This window comes from Euprymna scolopes, chromosome 30 (genome assembly GCF_053919585.1).
Source record: "Euprymna scolopes isolate OS-2025 chromosome 30, ASM5391958v1, whole genome shotgun sequence".
Lineage (NCBI taxonomy): Eukaryota > Metazoa > Mollusca > Cephalopoda > Sepiida > Sepiolidae > Euprymna > Euprymna scolopes.
In genome coordinates this window covers 10,812,385-10,832,758 of record NC_136511.1, presented here as the reverse complement: position 1 = coordinate 10,832,758, position 20,374 = coordinate 10,812,385, and the positions used below count along the sequence as shown (strand labels likewise).

At 35.6% G+C, this 20,374-nt stretch overlaps 1 protein-coding gene across 6 annotated transcripts in view; it reads left to right on the top strand.

The window, feature by feature from the left end:
• Window positions 1-20,374, top strand: part of LOC145254652 (inositol 1,4,5-trisphosphate-gated calcium channel ITPR3-like) — a 1,190,449-nt gene that overhangs the window by 1,082,526 nt on the left and 87,549 nt on the right. For all 6 annotated transcript variants that reach the window (XM_080113294.1, XM_080113292.1, XM_080113293.1 and 3 more), the window contains 2 exons: window positions 13,187-13,411; window positions 16,091-16,225. In XM_080113294.1, coding sequence (XP_079969420.1) covers window positions 13,187-13,411; window positions 16,091-16,225 — 360 coding nt within the window. The remainder of the gene's footprint in view (window positions 1-13,186; window positions 13,412-16,090; window positions 16,226-20,374) is intronic.

Here is a 20,374-nt window from a genome sequence, read left to right as displayed (position 1 = left end):
AATGTATTTACAGAGAATTGGTCTTCAAATCTTGAGTTTTAAAATCCGTCGCAGGTCATTATAGGGTTATTTTGTTAGTCTACCAGAAAACACCGGAAAGTAAAATAGTCGATTAATGTGATGAGTAGTATAATGGTTGATTATTATGATTTTTAAAAGTAGAATGTGAAAAGGAATGTTATCAAAGCGAAATAAATATTTACAGTTGAAATATTTACATTTAATAGTTCACATGAATGTTGACGTAGGAATGTTTTTTTAAAAAAAATAAAGGAAAGTTGGAACAAAAATAATACGCGATGAATTTTGATTCTTTCGTAATGTTGTGACCCTTTGGCTGAGATCATAGCGTAGTATCCGTGTTAACCGCGGCAAGCAGGGCCAGGGCTGAAAACATTATTATTATTATTATTATTATTATTATTATTATTATTATTATTATTATTATTATTATTATTATTAATTGATTGATTGATTCGAGCAACCGTGGGTCACTGGATCGATTATTATGATTAGAAAAATAAATAATTCGATTGGGAAAAAGTGATTGACAGCTGAAATAATAATATCGCTACAAAGGAATGTGAAAATAGAAAATAGATGTAAACATGATTTTGGTTTGCATAAACAAATAACTAGATTAAAGCTACATCAGCTTTTGATGATGTAACACGTAATGAGATGTAGATTTGGGGAGATTATAATCAGTCGTTAGCTGGATATCAGAGAGAACGGATGACTCAAGGGGTGGGGGGGAGTTGGTCTCTCCATGACGCGGGAAGCAGCGTTTCTCGGGCAACCAAAATGTAAAGACATTATAATCTTTGAAGATGTCGGCCGAAATCATGAAAATAAATGTTCGTAAATAATTCAGGTATGTGTTGTGTTATTTACATCTGTTAAAAAGAACTGTTTGTCTACAACTGTTTCGATACGTCCACGTCAATCGTTTCCTGTTAGAACTGTTGCATAAATTTTAAAATATACACACTAGATGATCAACTAATCATCGTATATAGATACACGCATTTACACGGACATGAATATGCAGATAAAATATAAACCTCACTATTCAACATGTACGTCGTTATGGAACATATTTATATGCACACACACACCGTAACACTTTGGTTGCGTAAGTGATGACGTAATGAAGTTTAGATTTACAGGTAATGAATTAGTTAAGTTAGTCTGTAACGAAAGATGGCGATCGGAGGTAGAGAGACGGTCAACGAATCGTGATGGCTCCAAATAGAGAGGGTGTCGATAATTCAGGACCAGAGTGCCATTTTCAAGGGGAAACATCGTAAAATAAAGGTAAATACAAGCAAGACTTAGTACGGCACAATAATGTTGACACGCCGGTTCTCACCAGATCACCAAAATTAAGCAACGTTGAGTCTGGTCAGTGTCAGATGGGTGACCACTTGGGAAGGCTAGGCGCTGTATGTACCTTCTGGGAATGCTGGGCATGGAGCCAGCACCCTCACCCCGAAAAAAGAACTCGCTTCAAAGGCATCTACAAAGTTTGTGGATGGACTATATCCCTCCAGGGACTCAAGGCTATGGATGGATGGACAAGCAAGACTTCTCTTGTAAGAATCTTCTAATTACAATTTTCCGAGTATCCTTCAACGCAAGATCAGCCATAGAGATAAACATGATGGAGTATGTAAATGCATCTACTGGAGCATCTGGTAAAAATTAAACATCCAATGTAGCAGCAAATCCTGGGAACCTCAACCTTAAAGAACAGTTGAAAATGACTTATATACCATACATTACGACCATGTAATCCCTACAGCCACCTACATTGAAAATGCTGCTGTAAAACCTGACATAGTTATATGGAATAAGTCAGAAAGAGTGGCAATCTTCGTTGAAGTGAGTGTCCCTAATGATGGAGGTCTGAACAGACCTGAAAGGGAGAAACAGACCAAGTATCAAGGTATCATGTATGATATGAAAGGAAACTGAAATCTTAGAGAGATAGCAATCATACCAGTTATTATAGGTGCTACAGGGCTTATGAAGAAGAACTTGACGTCCTACCTAACTAATATTTCTGGTGAACCAAGTGCAAAAGAGATCCAGACAACTGAGGATACTAAAAAGAGTTCTCGGTTGGTTTCAATAAAAAGAAAGGGCAATGTTAGCAGTTGGTTTGGCTGCCCCATACCCAGCGTTATAATCTTCAAAGGAAGAAGATTTTAAAAAGTAAATAAATAATAACGTTATTTCAGCACGGTCTGTATTCTGCGTAAGTACTTATTTGAATTTTCAAATGGCAGGTCGTGTTCGTATCGTTTCTCCTAAACCTTTTAAAATACCCATAAATAAACCGAAAATTTAGTAAATATTTATTAATGTCTACTAGTGACATTTTTAAAAATCAAAATCGAGGAAATCTTCCAGTCTCCGGACCCTTTGCCCCAAACTATATTAAACTAAATATGATCCATATTAGCCACACTTAGGCCTATCAGCTGTGTTCTAAAATTCATAATGATCGGTTAATTAGTTTTGGTGTTTACTCCATATAGACAAGGGCGGAATATAAAAATTGGCCACACATATAAGCTTTAAATAAATATTTCATCAGTTGAATACGGTAAATGAAGAGGTCGATTAGTTTATGTACGCAACACACACACACACACAAACACACACACACACATGTCGTAAAGTCAGTGGTTTGTAAGGACGACAGTATTGACAAATTTGTATACGAGACTGAATTTGATTTTATATAAACTCCACTAAAAGGGGGGACATGTCTTGATTTTCTTACGTAGAAAATCAAATAAAAAAAATCTTTCATTAGTTTTAATGGAAATGGTTAAAGAATTCTTGCAATTTAATGTATTTATTAGTGATTAATCATGTGTTTACGAGGGGGGTGCACTAAGTAATGCCCCTGACCCACTTCCCATAGCAGTAGAGCAACGAAACTTGGCACAGTTATTATTCTTTGTAGTCTAATTTTTGTAGAACACCCCAGGTTGGTCCTCCAACCACGACATGACTTCAGAAATCAAGGCTGCATCATCTGGGAAACACTTTCCTTTCAAAAACAACTTCATGGCTGGGAAGAGGTGAGAGTAAGAGGGTGCAAGGTCAGGAGAGTAGGGAGGATGGGAAGGATTTTAGAACCACACGCCCGTGCTTCTGATCTGACGACATGCGAGTTGTGGAGCGGAGCGTTGTCCTGCAGGAGGAGGGTACTTTTGCTGATCTTGCCTCGCCTCTTGATTTTGATAACTTCCCTTAATTTCCTCAAAAGTGAAGCATAATAGGTTCCTGTAATTTTGGTACCCTTTGCCAGGAAATCTGTCATCACTACTCCGTCCTCGTCCCAGAAGACTGTGAGCATGACCTTGCCAGCGGAGGGCTGCACCTTTGCCTTCTTTGGAGGTGGTGAGTCCAAGTGCTTCCACTGCATTGACTGGGCTTTGGTCTCTGGATCATAGTGATGGACCCAGGTTCATCCTGTGTAATCAGTCTTTTGAAAAACTTTGACGCATCTTCTTGGCACATCTCCAAATTCATCCTCGAGCACTTGACGCGTTCTCGCTTCTGGAATGGTGTGAGCAACCTGGGAATCCATCTGGCAGACACCTTATGCATATGCAAATGGTCATGAATAATAGTTTCCACAGACCCTGTACTAATCTTGACATCTTGGGCTCTTTGGCGAATAGTAATGCGCCGATCTTCCAAGATGGTAGCCTCAACTTGACGGACAAATGCCTCATCAATGGCAGAAGGAGGCGACCAAGTCTGGGAGCTGTTTCCACAGACTTCCAGCCATGTTTGAATTCACGATGCCAGCGTTTTACAAGGTCATATGATGAGGCATTATCACCATAAGTTTCTTTCATTTCATCAAAAGTCTCCTGTGGTGTGTGTCTTTTCAAATACAAAAACCGGATCACTGCTCGACATTCAACAGGCTCCATTTCACACCTGACTCAGTTCAAACACGTGTAAAACAGAAACCACAATTAGTTCAGAGCTGTAATTTGCCACATAACCCGTAGAGATATAAATCCTTGCACATGCAAAATTTCAGCTAGATCAGACGACTGGAAGTGGGTCAGGGGCATTACTTATTGCACGCCCCTCGTAAAACATGAATGAAATATTTTGTTTTTAGATGAACTCTGACCCCTCCTCTCTCTTCTCTAATTACCCCCTCCACTCTCTTCTCTCATTGCCCCTCCCCTCTCTCTCTAAGAAAATATTTAAAAAAAAGAAAATAAGAAATGTTTCTTAATTAACCGATGTAAACCCCAAGAGACTGTTATTTGTCCCTGTTTGTCATAATTGTTATATATCCTGTCATAACTAGAGACGATCACACGAAATACATGCTGGAATCATAAAGAGATGTCAATCATATCGGTTATTATAGGTGCCACAGGGCTTATGAAGAAGAACCTGAAGTCCTACCTAACTAATATTCTTGGTGAACCAAGTGCAAAAGAGATCCAGACAAGTGCACTTAAGGGAACAATGAGGATACTAAAAAGAGCTCTCGGTTAGTTTCAATAAAAAGCAGGGCAATGTTGGCAGCTGTTTGAAAATTAAACTAGAAGTTTGTGGAGGACAGGATGGTTTGTTTATGTAATTGGAATCTCATCCTCCATGTTGTTTACTGAATGGTAGAGTGATTTAGAAGGAACAGTCGCATAAGGAAGAGACGAAACATACCGATATATATTAGTGAAAGAATATAGATTTATTTACATAAATATAAATGTGAGGAAATGAATCGGAATCAGAAATAATAAAAATCTGTACTTTGGGGGGATATCAGAATCGGTATCGAAATCGGAAAAAGTGTGCCTATTTTCCGATGCCAAAAACGATTCTTTGAATCATCGTTTTTTTTTTCTTTAAAGCAAAATATTCCACTGCTGTAATAATAATCAAATGATATTTATTGATTTTTATTTAACACTAAACGTAAAATCTAAACATTACTCACCACAAGTGTGTTTTTATGTTTGAGAAAATATCTGTATATTTAAGATGTGTTTTTTACGGTAATTGGGAATAATAAAAAAAAAACATTGTTACATATTTAGAGATTTATAAAGAATTGGAATCGGAATCGGTAATTGTATCGGAATCTGGAAAAATATTGACATCGTCCCATCACTATAAAATAATGTTTAAAAAGTTTTACTCGAACATCGTGTGAATACAAGGTAACAAAGAAAAAAAAAGAAAAGTGAGAAAAAATTTAATAATTGGTCAGAAAAAGTATAAGAAAAACAAAAGAAAAACTAAGCGACAATTAAAATGACATAAAGAAAAATACAATAAAGCAATACAACGTATAACGAAAGACAAAGAAAAAAATGGGCGTGTCGATGAGAACGTGCATATTGCAATGATGGTGAAAACCGTGGCTCACGCTGGATTGATGTCCTGGCGGCTAATTAACGATGACAGTAAATCTGAATTCATTGGCGGCAAAAACGTTAGCACGCACCATTGAACACGTGACTGGCGCGATACGCGCCATTAATACTAACAGGCACATTCATCATAGCCTATTCTCTCCGATCAATAGAGTGGGGGAAACGAAATTTAGAAAACTCTAAAATTGTTTGCTTAAAAAAGTAATTAGGGAAATAACCAGAATAATATCGATATACGCCTCCGCACATACACGCGCTACCATATAATGCCATACATGTAAATAGAAAAACGTGCATGCATATATATATATATATATATATATATATATATATATATATATATGTATATATATATATATATGTATAAATATATATATGTATGTATATATATATGTATATATGTATATATATGTATATATATGCATATATATGTATATATGTATATATATGTATATATGTATATATATGTATATATATGTATACATATGTATATATATGTATATATATATGTATATATATATATATATATATATATATATATATATATATATATATATATATATAATTGTACAGAAGATCAGAAAAACATTTTCTGACCTTCTGTACAATTTTAAATAAATAAATATTAAGCTCTTATATTGGAAAATGTTTTTCTTCGTAATCGAGCACTTTGTCGAAATTCTTTCCCCAAAAACAATAAACAAATATATATATTCATATTTATATATTATTAACTGTTTGCTCATATATATACATATATATATATATACACACACTTGATTTTTATACAGTTTATTTTTATTTCTCGCTCTGACATTTATAATAAAAGCCTACTTTATATATTTAAAGATAATTAAAACGAATTTGTTAATACACACAGTCATGGATATGTATACGACTACGTGACTACGTGATATTGCTGATTTCTTTAAAAAAAAAAACGAGAATTAATTAATTACTTATTGATTTTTTTATGGATTCTTAAATTATTTTTTTATTTAACTATTATGAAATCTATTTATGCATAGTCACTACATTCTGCATAATTGCGTAGAATTTATGATGAAAACGTTCTAGCACACGGGAATATATATACACAGTACGTCCAAAACTAAGGGATACAATTTTAAAACCTAATATTTTTTAGAAATAATAACTGTGAAAAGCTGGAATTTTGACAACTGGTAGTCGTTATCATCCATAATAACATGCTAAAGTTTGAATCATTTGAAAAGGAAAGAAATAGCTAAAAAAAATTTAAGAGTGAAGGAAATAGCTACAAAAAATTTAAGAGTGAAAGAAATAGCAAAAAAAAATTTTAAAGTGAAAGAAATAACTAAAAAAATTTAAGAGTGAAGGAAATAGCTAAAAAAAACTTTTAAGAGTGAAGGAAATAGCTAAAAGAAAAATTTAAGGGTGAAGGAAATAGCTAAAAAAAAAAATTTTAAGGGTGAAGGAAATAGCTAAAAAAAAATTTCAAGGGTGAAGGAAATAGCTAAAAAAATATTTTAAGGGTGAAGGAAATAGCTAAAAAAAATATTTTAAGGGTGAAGGAAATAGCTAAAGATTTTTAAGAGTGAAAGAAATAACTAAAAAAAAAATTAAGAGTGAAGGAAATAGCTAAAAAAAAAATTTAAAGTGACGGAAATAGCTAAAAAAAATTTAAGAGTGCACGAAATAGCTAAAATGGTATAGGATAGAAGACCAAAATACTGTTTATTAAGCTTTTTAAGAGTGAAGGAAATAACTGAAATGGTATATGACGAGGAGATCTGTTACTTCTAGATAATATACGCAATCAGCGCATAACATCTAAATTGAAATAAATAAAATACATGAGTATATATATATATATATATATATATATATATATATATATATATATATATGCATATATATATATGATCATCCACATGCAGTACTGTTTCCTTGTATCACAACTTATCAGTGCGGCTAGACTAGCACCTATCCCCAGCCGTGGATCGAGCTTACAATAATCGCGTTGACAATCGGCACTGGCTAAGAATCGGTACTCGTAAATGATTCATCGAATGTCTATTAGATAAACATCTGCTCAACACTTTACAGTGCTCTAGCTTATAGTTTGTTTGTAAACAAACAGACAGCGGGTTTTGCTTTATATATATGTGTGTGTGTGTGTGTGTGTGTGTGTGTGTGTGTGTGTGTGTGTGTGTGTAAACACACGCACGCACACACAGGCACATATATATGTGTGTGTGTGTGTGTGTGTGTGTGTGTGTGTGTGTGCGCGCGCGCGTGTGTTTACATATGTCTAATATATTACCGACTATATGTATGTCTGTATGTCGTCTGTCCGTTAGTCGGTGTGTTCGTCTGTCCGTCTGTTTCCATATTTTCAAACTCTATCTCCTCCGAAACTAAAAGTTGCAGATAATTGGATCTTTTACGAAATGTCCTTTTATGAGTCTTTAACCGGTTAAAATAGTGTTTGAGGGATTAAAAATGGGGCAAAATTGAAAAAAATCGTAAATACATTTTGTAATTTAACCTTAGTTTATTTGCATGTCACGTTGGTACAGGGGTAACGTCAACAGCTTTTAATCCTACAGTTTCGGTTTCGACTTTTAAAATCACCATTCTATAATAATATATACGAAATCCGGACAAATGAATATATCATATTAAGCGGATTTTACGCCCGGCAAAGCCCCCCACCCCCAGCTAGTATATATATAATACGCACAAATATAAAATGTATTCCTTTATTAAAATATATACATATATATCTATATATATAATAATTAAAAGATGGGGAATAAAGATTTATATATATATATATATATATATATATATATATATATATATATATATATATATATATATATATATATATATATATATAATGTTAAATGTTCACGTAACGTATGCTTCTAGGATAGTGATTTAAAGGTTATGAGGGGTTTTTGAAGCATGAAAAACGATGTTACTTCTTGCATTTAATATTTCTATTGTTATTTTTTTTATATTTCAAGCGGACCTCCGCTCTTGGTCACAAAAAAGTATCGAAAAAAAATATAAGAGTGAAGGAAATAGCTAAAAGAATTTAAGAGTGAAGGAAATAGCTTCTTTTTTTTTCGATACTTTTTTGTGACCAAGATCGGAGGTCCGCTTGAAATATAAAAAATAACAATAATAATATTAAATACAAGAAGTAACATCGTTTTTCATGCTTCTAAAAACCCTCATAACCTTTAAATCAATATATATATATATATACATGTATATATACATGTGAGGTGATCTGGTGAAAATCAGTGTGTCAACGAGATTATTTTGGGAGTATTATCCTGCATGAAGGTGGGATTATCATCCAAATTCCGACCTAAGTAGGGTAGAAAATGCTCAGTCAACATATTAATGTACTTGATCGAATTAATTCGACCTTGCAATTCAACTATGGGCCCTGGACCATTGGTACTAATAATGCCCCACACCAAAACTGAATCTCCACCACCTTGCAGTGTTGAAACTGAGCATCTAGGATTATCAAAAACAGTACAAATATATAGTACAATAAGTTTGCAAAGTATATATATATATATATATATATATATATATATATATATATATATATGTATATATACACGTAGAACACATATAGATGCATACATAAATACACATTAAAATACGCACACAAATACACACGTACATATATGTATATATACATTTAACAATCGATGCATATAAATAGTATTCACGTAAGGTCCTTACTTACACGCCTACTAAGAAGGGGGGTCCGGCTTTGCCTGGTCATAAATTACGCTTAAATACGATATTTTAAATTGTCCAGATTTCGTATATAGAGTCGTGATTTTAAAAGTAAAAAAATATTTGGGTGCCATCAGCTAGAATCGAAACCAAAAACAAAACTGTAGCATTCATAGCTGGTGACGTTACCACTGTACCAACGTGAAACACATATTAACTGATTACAACTTAAAAATACATTAAGATAAATGGATAAAATGTATAACGAATTTTTGCAATTAGTACTCATTTTAAACCCCTTAAAAACTATTATAACCGATTAAAGACCCATAAAAGAACATTCAGTAAAAAATCCCATTATTTCAGGCCCATAGCGCCGCTCTGCGACTTTTAGTTTCGGAGCAGAAAGAAATAGAGTTTGAAAATATGGAGACAGAGCGACAGACAAAGATATATAAGTACAAGGACAAAAGCATGCATACAAAAATATCAAAAACAGTACAAATATATAGTACAATAAGTTTGCTTAAACAAAACAAATCGTCAGCTACTAAGTGCATACATGTTTCACCAACGCCTCTTTTCAAAAGAAGTTATGTAGGAGTAATTGAGATGACATTCAAAGAAAATAAGATTTTAATGTTAAAATATTTGGCAACTAAATCGCGTAACGGTTAGAAACGCCGATTGTCGCCAAGAATCATCAGAATATTTAAGAATCATTATATATATATATATATATATATATATATATATATATATATATATATATATACACGCACATATATATATGTATATATATATATATATATATATAAGTTAGAAAAATATATATGGCAATTAAGCCACACAGAATATTCCGCGTTTCATCCACACTAGGATTCGTCAGGCTTATGTGAAGAGTTGTTGTAGTCTCGCATTTTTATATTCGCATATTCTATTGAATTTTTAGTTAGCCAATCAGCTTCCATAAGCCTGACGAATCCCAGTGTGGATTAAACGCGGAATATTCTGTGTAGCTTAATTGCCATATATATTTTTCTAACTTACTACCTAGCTCTACCTATGTATTGAGCACTGTGGAAGTAAATACTTAGTTTACGCATAAAATTATATTTTCGTATATTAATTTATGTGATTAAATGAAGTAGTCATATATATATATATATATATATATGTGTGTGTGTGTGTGTGTGTGTGTGTGTGTGTGTGTGTGTGTGTGTGTGTGTGTGTGTGTGTGTATATATATTTATGGGTACATTTTATGAAGGATTTTAATAGCACTGAGGGAAATGCCATTATTGAAGTTGAGGACTTTTTTTTTGACGTTTAATCGATAAGAAATACTAAAAAACTGAAAATCTAATCTCCAAAACCAGTATGTAGTTCAAAATTATTTGAACCGAATGAAGGGGGAAAAACGTATGAAAAAGGGGGATAAAAAGAATTAAATTAACGAAGATATCTTTCGGCCGATTCTTTTCAACTGCAACATCGGCGGGTTTAAGAGATAAAAAAATAAATAAATAATACCGAGGGGGTGAAATTAATAAATGAAGTTTGGAGAGACGGAGAAGCATTCTCAAACTACACCCATAAGTTCTAAATTATGGGTGTAGTTTGAAAATTCTCGAAGCGGTCACGATTATTTTACGAAAACCAACTCTGTGTAAGCAAAAAGTACACAGCAATAAATTATAAGATGGTCAACATCATGAATTTTGGAATATAACTTTTTGTCATTTATTTTGTCTTTCTCTTTCTCTCTCTACATATATTATAATGGAGTCGTATTCCTGTCTGTTTGTTCACATAAAGGTAAACTGTTTCCCCAACAAATTTTAATACTGAAAATGGATTCTTTTTTTCCTGCAGTATTTCTATATATACTACATATTCAAAAGGAATCAACATTGAAGAGATTATTTCATTTGCATCTTACATCCAAGAAAATCTGTTTTAATAATCAGCTCTAATTTTTTAATGGAAATTATTAATAGTGTTAAGTGTTTTATTTAGAAATATTATATAAAGCTGGTTTATTTAGTTTATATTTAATTTAATTTACATTTTATTTAATTTATTTTGATTATTAGTACAAGCAACAGCAGTTGCGTTTTAATACGGAAGTAAATTTTCATTTCAATTATGAGTTATTTCCCGTCAGGTAAATTTTCATTATGATTTATTTCCCTTCAAGCTGTGGGCTTTTATTTCCCTGTTTGAATTTCGGAGATGAAAATGACTATGTTTTACGTTTCCAAAAATCCAAAATCTGGTCAACTTTCAGGAAAATCGTCACAATTTAAGATATTTTGTTTATCTTAAATAGTATGTGACAAAATCCTCTTCCAGATAATATAATTTTTACCTGACAACGTCGGGTATGTACAGCTAGTGTATATATAAGTTTCTGTTCTAGTTTTTCAGAATATTACAGATAAATTGCATGATTACTTTTAGTAATGATTAAAATATTACTTTATTGTTTTGTTCAACTCATCATCATATGCTGTCCTTCGTGTCCGAAGACGACTTCCTGTGAACCATCATTCTCCACTTGTCACGGTCGCGACTGAGGGTCTGCCAGCTTCCAGTAGGGATCAACCTGTCCTTTAGATTTCGTTTGACGGTGTCACGAAACCTGAGCTTAGGTCTGCCTATGCCTCGTACCCCATCCTCCAGTTGTGAAAACAGTATCTGTTTTGGTAGTCGGGAGTTCTCCATTCTGTTTACATGCCCGGCCCATCTCAGGTTTTTTCCGGATGAGCAGGTCATAGATACTTGGGAGATTGGCTTGTGATAGGATCTCCCTGTTGCTGACAAAGTCATACCACTTGACATTTAAAATCTGCTGAAGGTGTCTCATCATATAGGTATTGAGCTTGCGGGCTACCAGTTTGTACACTGGCCAAGTTTCTGCACTATATAAGAGTAACGAGAGGACGATGGCGCGGTACACCAAGCATTTAGTTCTGAAAGTCAGGTCTTTATTTAGCCAGACCTTCTGTTTGAGTTTTCCATAGGATATGGAGGCGTTAGCCATTCTTGTAGAAATCTCCTCGTCCATTTTGTTGTTGTTCGTGACCGTGGTCCCTATGTATTTGAATTTGCTTACATTGTAAAGCTCCTGGTCTTGAATCTTAATTGGCTGGCTTGTTGCTAGTAATCCAGGGGATTGTTGGTACATCATTTCGGTTTTCTTGGTGTTAATCTTCTATCCGAAGTTGTTTAACTACTGACATGCAAATGACTAATGTTTCAAGTTATAAAGTTGGATGTGCCCTACTGATTACTTCAAATGAGTGTGAAACTCGAATCTAGAACTTCAGGTCTGTTGTATCATGGTTTGTATAAGCTATGGCATTGTCAGATTAATAGTTCACGAAGTGAAATTTCTTCTCAGACATGTGGCGAAGCTCTCCAAAATATACTCTTTACTGAATGGATGATATACATATATAAAGAGTGTCCCAATAGACTCTTTAAATTATCTCAATTTGCTACATGAATATTCAATCCAACGTTTCGGAGAAATATTTAGGAATAAAGAATGGTACTTCCAGTAGGATGGACCACATCGCCACTATCATCATGACGTAACAGTCTAATAGTCAAAAACAAATGGGTAGGACGAAGAGTAAGTATCGAGTAATGAGCGAATTTAAGCCCCATAGATTTGGGGGGGGGGGCATTTTAAACACCAGGTTCACACCAAAAAACCAGCTACCATGACTGAGTTGAAAGCAGTCATTGAAGGAGGATGTGCCAGCATCCCAACTGATCTGATAAAGAACGTTTTGGATACAATCAGTGAACGTTGTCAGCTATTCCTGGACAACAATGGCCAATAATATAAACACTTTCGAGAATTAGCTGATTGCTACATTTGTTCACAGTATGTTGATTATGAAACTTTTTTTTTATCATAATAAATATTGATTTTATAGACATTTAAAGAGTGTATACATTTTATTGGGACGCCCTGTATTTTATTATTTTTTCAGACGAAAAGGAAATGTCCGCCTTCGTCCAGCAAATCCAAGAAGAATTCGCCGAAAGTAAAGAAAGTGAAGGCCCAAAAGAAGGTGACCAAAGGTAAAACGAAAAAAGAGCTTCAGGCAAATGGACTAAAAAAAGAGGTCACATTTGCTAATCCGATGATGAAGGAGGAAGAAGCACTGATGATTGACATGACTGAAGCGGAACCGGAAGTGTCAATCAAAATTGAAGTAAGTTTCTCTTTATCTTGGCGTGAATGAAGTGTGCTTATGATCCAAATGTCTTCTTCCTCTATTATTTGTTTTTTAATTCATTGTGTATATTCTTGATATTAATGCTTCATTTCCTGTCATCCATTATTTTTTTTGTTTTGCTTTGTTTGTTTCCTTTGTGTGTGTGTGTGTGTGTGTGTGTGTGTGTGTGTGTGTGTGTGTGTGTGTGTGTGTGTGTGTGTGTCTGTGTGTGTGTGTGGGGGGGTTTGTTTGTGTGTGTGTGTGTGTGTGTCTGTGTGTGTGTGTGTGTTTGTTTGTGTGTGTGGGTGTGTGTGTGTGTGTTTGTTTGTGTGTGTGTGTGTGGGGTGTGTGTGTGTGTGTGTGTGTGTGTGTGTGTGTGTACGAGCGCGCGAGTTGACAACATCTTCGACATCGGTCCGATAAAGTTTGGTACGTTTGCGTGTGTGTGTGTGTGTGTGTGTGTGTTTGTGTGTGTGTGTGTGTGTGTGTGTGTGTGTACGAGCGCGCGAGTTGACAACATCTTCGACATCGGTCCGATAAAGTTTGGTACGTTTGCGTGTGTGTGTGTGTGTGTGTGTGTGTGTGTGTGTGTGTGTGTGTGTGTGTGTACGAGCGCGCGAGTTGACAACATCTTCGACATCGGTCCGATAAAGTTTGGTACGTTTGCGTGTGTGTGTGTGTGTGTGTGTGTGTGTGTGTGTGTGTGTGTGTGTGTGTGTGTGTGTGTACGGGCGCGCAAGTTGACAACATCTTCGACATCGGTCCGATAAAGTTTGGTACGTTTGCGTGTGTGTGTGTGTGTGTGTGTGTGTGTGTGTGTGTGTGTGTGATCTTGGTAATGCTTCTGACTCATTATCTATCTAAAGAAATGGCAGAAACACTAGAGAATGACCTCTAATCTGTCGTGGATTGGGGACAAAAATGGATGGTCACGTTCAATGCCGCCAAGACTAAACTAGTTTCATTCAATAATTACAAGAAACCTTCTCTACCACCTATAGCAATGGCCAAAGACTCTTTATCTGAGAGTACATCTTTCAAACTCCTTGGCCTAACGTTCATAGGAAACATGAGTTGGAACAATTACATTGAAGGCATTGCCAGGTCCGCTGCAAGGAAAGTGGACTCTCTTTACCGTGCTAGAAAACTACTAACACCCGAAAGTATCCTGTACCTCTATAAGGCCAAAATTCGCCCATGTATGGAGTATTGCTGTCATATTTGGGCTGGTGCATCTGCTACTAGTCTCTCGCTCCCAGACAAGGTTCAAAATAGAGTCGCAAATCTGATAGGCCATGAGGTCCACTTTTCAAAGCTTTACTTCCTCTTAAAGAAAGCACCGCTGTCTGCCTTGCATCGATCCTCTTGTAGCACTTATTTAATTACGATCTATTTTCTTTGTTCGTTAGTGTATCCACACTTGTGGAGTGTTTGATATATGTTTTTGGTCAAAGTGCTTTTGTGTTAGATGCACTTCCGCCAAAATTTTCAGTTTTCCCATACATTTTTGACAGTGTCAAAATGGCAAAACGACATATTACTGTCTCGCCCCTGAGCTCTTAATTATGTTAGATGAGAAAAATAACCCAGACTCAACTCCACGCTTCTAGTACATGCACATCTACCGACTGAACATATTTTAATTTTCTACGGAAATTTCGCCAGACCATCCCCGTTGTGTGGATGAGACTCTATGAATGAAATTGATTAAAATTGCAATTCAAAAGTGTATCTTTACAATCAAGCTATCCTTTTTTTACTCGTGTTCACCCATTACAAAGCATATCGCCACTTGGACGTAAGGGGCTACTATTTAGGGCCATGTCTAGGAAAGATTAACAAGATATCTGTTTATGTTACATTTAGACCTGCATATCAGTACAGTCAGGGAAGCAGGCAACAGGAAGGGAATTCCAAAGTCTAGCTGTTCGAGGGAAGAAACTATTAGAATAGAGATCTTTCTGGCATTTAGGGACAACAACAATGAAAGAGTGAGATCTTATTACTAAGCGGGTTTGTCGGGGATATGTACGTCGAGAGGGTACAAGTGAACCGAGTTCATCAGAACACATTCCATTAAAATATTTGTAAAACAGGCTTAGTGATGCAATATTGCGGCGATGGGACAGGGGCTGGAGCTTAGTTGATAAAGTGGGACTGATTAGATTGACAACTCTTTTTGGACTTTATCTAAGAGGGAGAGACTAGTGGTAGATGCACCAGCCCAGATGTTGCAACAATACTCTGTGCATTAGTGAATTGTGGCCTTGAGAGATACAGGATACTCTCAGGTGTGAGTAGTCTTCTAGCTCGATAGAGGGAACCCACCTTCTTTGTATCATCCTGTGTATTTGTTCCAGTTCATATTGCCCGTAAATGTTAGGCCGAGGAGTTTAACGGTAGAATTCTCAGGTATGGTGCTATTTGTTATGGATATAGGTGGTTGGAGAGGAGTCTTGTAATTGTTAAAGGAGAGCAGCTTAGTTTTACTAGCATTAAATGTTATCATTCATGCTAAACTGTTTTTCTTTCTACTCATCAATGCTTAGTGAATTGATATTTATGCAACAATACCATCCTCATACAATTAACGACTCTTCATCATTCTATAGTCTCATCCCATGCTACTTTTTCCAAAGAATCCTTCAGTTCTTTTGTCTATCTCATATTTTGTAGTGTGAAGAGACGGAACCTGATCAGTCTACTAGCGAACAACCAGACAATTCTTTGGATTATAAGAATGACGGTTATATCGAACTAGTACTCAAGGTCATGGCCCGAATGTGCGATGGTCAAAACCAACAACTCCAGGTGAGTAACGAAACTCTTTTATACAACTTCGTTTTAATAGTTTACCATCTGATTAATTGATTAACAGTTAAACAAATAATCATTGTTTGTTAGCTATCAAAATGAATTACAGGTGTAGCCATTAAATAATAATACGTTGGATAGCTATTCACTCAAATAATGGATAATAATAATATATTTTTATCCATTAAACAAATAATTGTTTTTTAATTTAATTATTTGGACTATGATCCTCATCTTCTAGTTGTTGTTTTCTACGACGTTTCGGCCAATTATACCTCCGGCCTTCGTCAGGTTAACCGTGACAGGATAGGAATTTCGAATCCTCCAACTACATCCACAGCAATTGCTGCCTTCAGTAGCTGTTGCATGGGATAGAGATGCGAAATATCTACGATTCCAGGTGAGCGTTGTTCTAGAGGTAGCGGTTTCGATCCTATCCAAAGCCGGTCAAAGGATTAGTTGACCAAACCCTGGTGAGATGACAACAGCTATGATGAAGGCAGCAATTGCTGTGGATGTAATTGGAGGATTCGACATTCCTGTCCCGTCGCGAAGGCCAGAGGTATAATTGGCCGAAACGTCGTGAAAAAAAACAACTAGCAGATGAAGATAATAGTCCAAATCATTAAATAAAAAATTATACAAATTACTCATCTCCAAAATAAGTCCAAACTAATTCAATAAAATAAAATAAAAATGAGTTAATCAGTCATAAACAGACTAAACACCATTATTCATTACCATCTGAGTTAAGTCCATACACATATAAAAACTTTTTAAGATAAAGTTTTGAAAAGTATAAATGTATATTTACGCACACCGACAAGTAACACGTTCAGTCGACTTATGCCTGCCAACTTCCAATTTATTTTAATTTTGCTTCCTTACCAGCTATTTTTACCGACTAAACCCAAATCAAATTCGTTCCAAAAATCTGAATGCTCTCTATATCAAGTTTAAAGTCTGTAAGCCAAAAATTGGCAACGTAATTTTGTAAAGATTGTTCCCCATACAGACCAGGCAGGGTCACTAATATGTATCTAATGTTATATAAAAGAAACTTTGTGTGTTTTTGAAATTTCATGCGAAAGTACTCGATGTGTCTGGGAGTGTTCTTACGCAGATTTTGTATCGGAATGCATCTGATGAATAGCTAAAATGGATAATCGACAAAAATCCGATTAAAGAAGGAAATCTCATTTTGACAAAAGTTAACACTTTTATACAACCTAACATCACACAAATGCATTTGAGAATTTTTATCACCTTACAAGCAGAAAGGCCCAATCTAGAAGATCAGCTGTAGGTTCTTTCATAAAACAGAGGCGCGTTCGAGATTAATGTTCCTTTTTAAAGCACGATTGAAACATAATACTTGACTTTTGTCCGTTTAACTTTAATTTAAGTGATTATGTAAAATAATTTAATGCAATAAACAGTTGGTTTTCTGATAAATCATGAAGGATTTCGAAATAAACATTTCTGTTTATAGAACAAGGGACCCGAGGTTGTCCGGGATTGTATGAGGATCAACAATATTTCACTCTCCCGTTCTTTTATTGTCATCGAAATCGGTGAAATTGCCCATTTTGCAATCAAATCGATTGCTTAGTTGCTCTGGTTTTGGACTCCACGCAGTATACCAGAAGGAAGCTTCATATACCTCCTCGCAGTGACGTAATCCACAATACATTGTAGTTTGCATTGCACTGTAGAGAATCCAGTATTGATTTATAAAACTATCTGTAAATAATGGCTTGAATTAAAGTTTAAATTGCAAAAGTTATGTATCGTAGTTTAATCGCGGTCTAAGCAGAAACATTTATTTCGAACGCATCCCTGTATGACAGAGAACCAACTGCTGATTTTATATGCTGGGCCTTTCTGCTTGTGCGATGATAACAACTTGAATGAAAGTTTACAATGCAAAAGCCAAGTACTATAGTTCAATTGTGCTCTAAACAGAAACATTTCTTTCGAAAGCGCCCCTGTCATATCAAAGAAGCTACCGTTAATTTTTATATACCGGGCCTTTGAGCTTGTACGGTAATAAAACTTCTCAAATGCATTGTGATGTTAGGCTGTATAAGGCGTTAACTTTAGTTAAAATAGCCGGTTCCTCCTTACATCGAATTATTTCGATTATCGATTATCGAAACTTATCGAAGGCATTCCGATACAAAACCAATCTAAGAATACTGGCTGATACAGGAAGTACATTTGTATAAAATTTTTTAAAAAGATCAGTCCAACTGTTTAGGAGTTCATATCGAACGAACTCAAGCACACACAGAGACAAAGTTCATTATATATATATATATATATATATATATATATATATATATATATATATATATATATATATTGCAAACAGAATCCTGAACAGAAGCGTGTGCAGAAGCGTGTGCTCTATCCCAACTCTCATAAATGAACCTGAGGTAATCTCGTCAGCATCAAAGCCAAACTCTTTGCCAAGAACTTTGCAGCTAATTCTACCCTTTGCGACCAAGACTGCCAACCCTCAATATTTCCTCCTATATCAGAAAACATGCTATGTGATATACAAATATCTGTACGTGATGTCGCATAGCTAATCAAAAACCTTGATTCCAGTAAAGCAACCGGCCCTGATTGTATTCCAATTATAGTACTCAAAAGACTTCAACCAGAACTTGCGCCCATCCTTACAAAACTGTTTAAACGTTGTCTTAAGGAGAATTGCTTCCCGTCACCCTGGAAAATCTCATCATTTTTCCCTGTATTTAAGAATTCAGGTGATCGTTCATCTCCCTCACAGAACAGGCCAATAAGTCTCCTGTGCGTCATGAGTAAGTTGCTGGAATCTGTGTTAAATAGAGAAGTAATCAACCATCTCAGCAAAAACAACCTTCTTAGTGACACACAATATGGTTTCCGTTCTGCTAGATCTACAGCAGATGTGCTTACAGTTATCTCATAGGATTAGCGAATCTCTCGACGGAGACTACCTTTCTAGGGCAATTGCTCTTGACATATCAAAGGCCTTTGATATGGTATGGCATAAAGGTTTACTTCACAAGATCTCCAGCTACGGTATAGCTGGAAATGTCTTCTCAATTATTAAATCATTTCTCTCTGAGGTTCATAAGAGCAGTGGTTGATGGGCAGAAATCAGAAGCTCTTAGTATTAATGCTGGAGTCCCTCAGGGGTCTGTATTAATGATCTTCTAAATCACATCCTTACATCATTCGTAGACATCTATGCTGGTGACACTACTATCTATGGTAGCACATCTAAGACCGTAAACGACAAAGTTCTCTCTGATTCTCTCTCCTCTGATCTTGAGCAAGTGGTACAATGGGGAAAGAGGTGGCTTGTTACTTTTAATGCATCTAAAACCAAGCTTTTATCTTTACATCATCAACGCTCTGATCCCCATCTGGCATCAATTGAAATGAATGGCTATCGTCTTGGGGAGGCCTCATGTTTTCACAAGCTTATGGGTATGACCTTTACTCCTCATCTGAAATGGAACACATACATTAAATCCGTTGCCAAGGCCGTTGGAAAAATGGTGGGATCCTTCTATCGATCCAGTAGATATATCACTGCTGATGCAATTCTCTATCTATATAAGAGCCAGGTACATCCAAGGATGGAGTACTGTTGCCACATCTGGGCAGGGGCTGCTAAAAAGGAGTTCAAAATAGACTTTGTAGCCTTGTGTGGGATGTCCTTTTCTCTTCCTTGCAACCTCTTTCACACAGAAGAGATGTTTCGAGTTTGTCTCTGCTTTATCGTTATTTTCATGGCAGGTGCTCGGCTGAGCTCCATTCTATGGTCCCCCCTCACCAAATTTTCACAAGAAACACCTGTCTAGCAGAAAACACTCTCACTAGTTTCCCCCCACTCTTTATCTGTGCCTAAACCCAAGCGTAGATTCCATGAGCAAAGCTTCTTTCTTAGAACTGCATACCTATGGAATTGTCTTCCGTTTTTCTGCTTTCCAGCTGACTACAATATGGTTGTCTTTAAGTCTAACGTAAACAAATTTTTGATGAGCCGTTCCATATAAGTTAACAAATTTACCGAATCTCCATTACTAACGGTTACTATATTGTTCAATTTCTACTGTACACTCTTTAACCTTTATCCTCGAGTGGCCT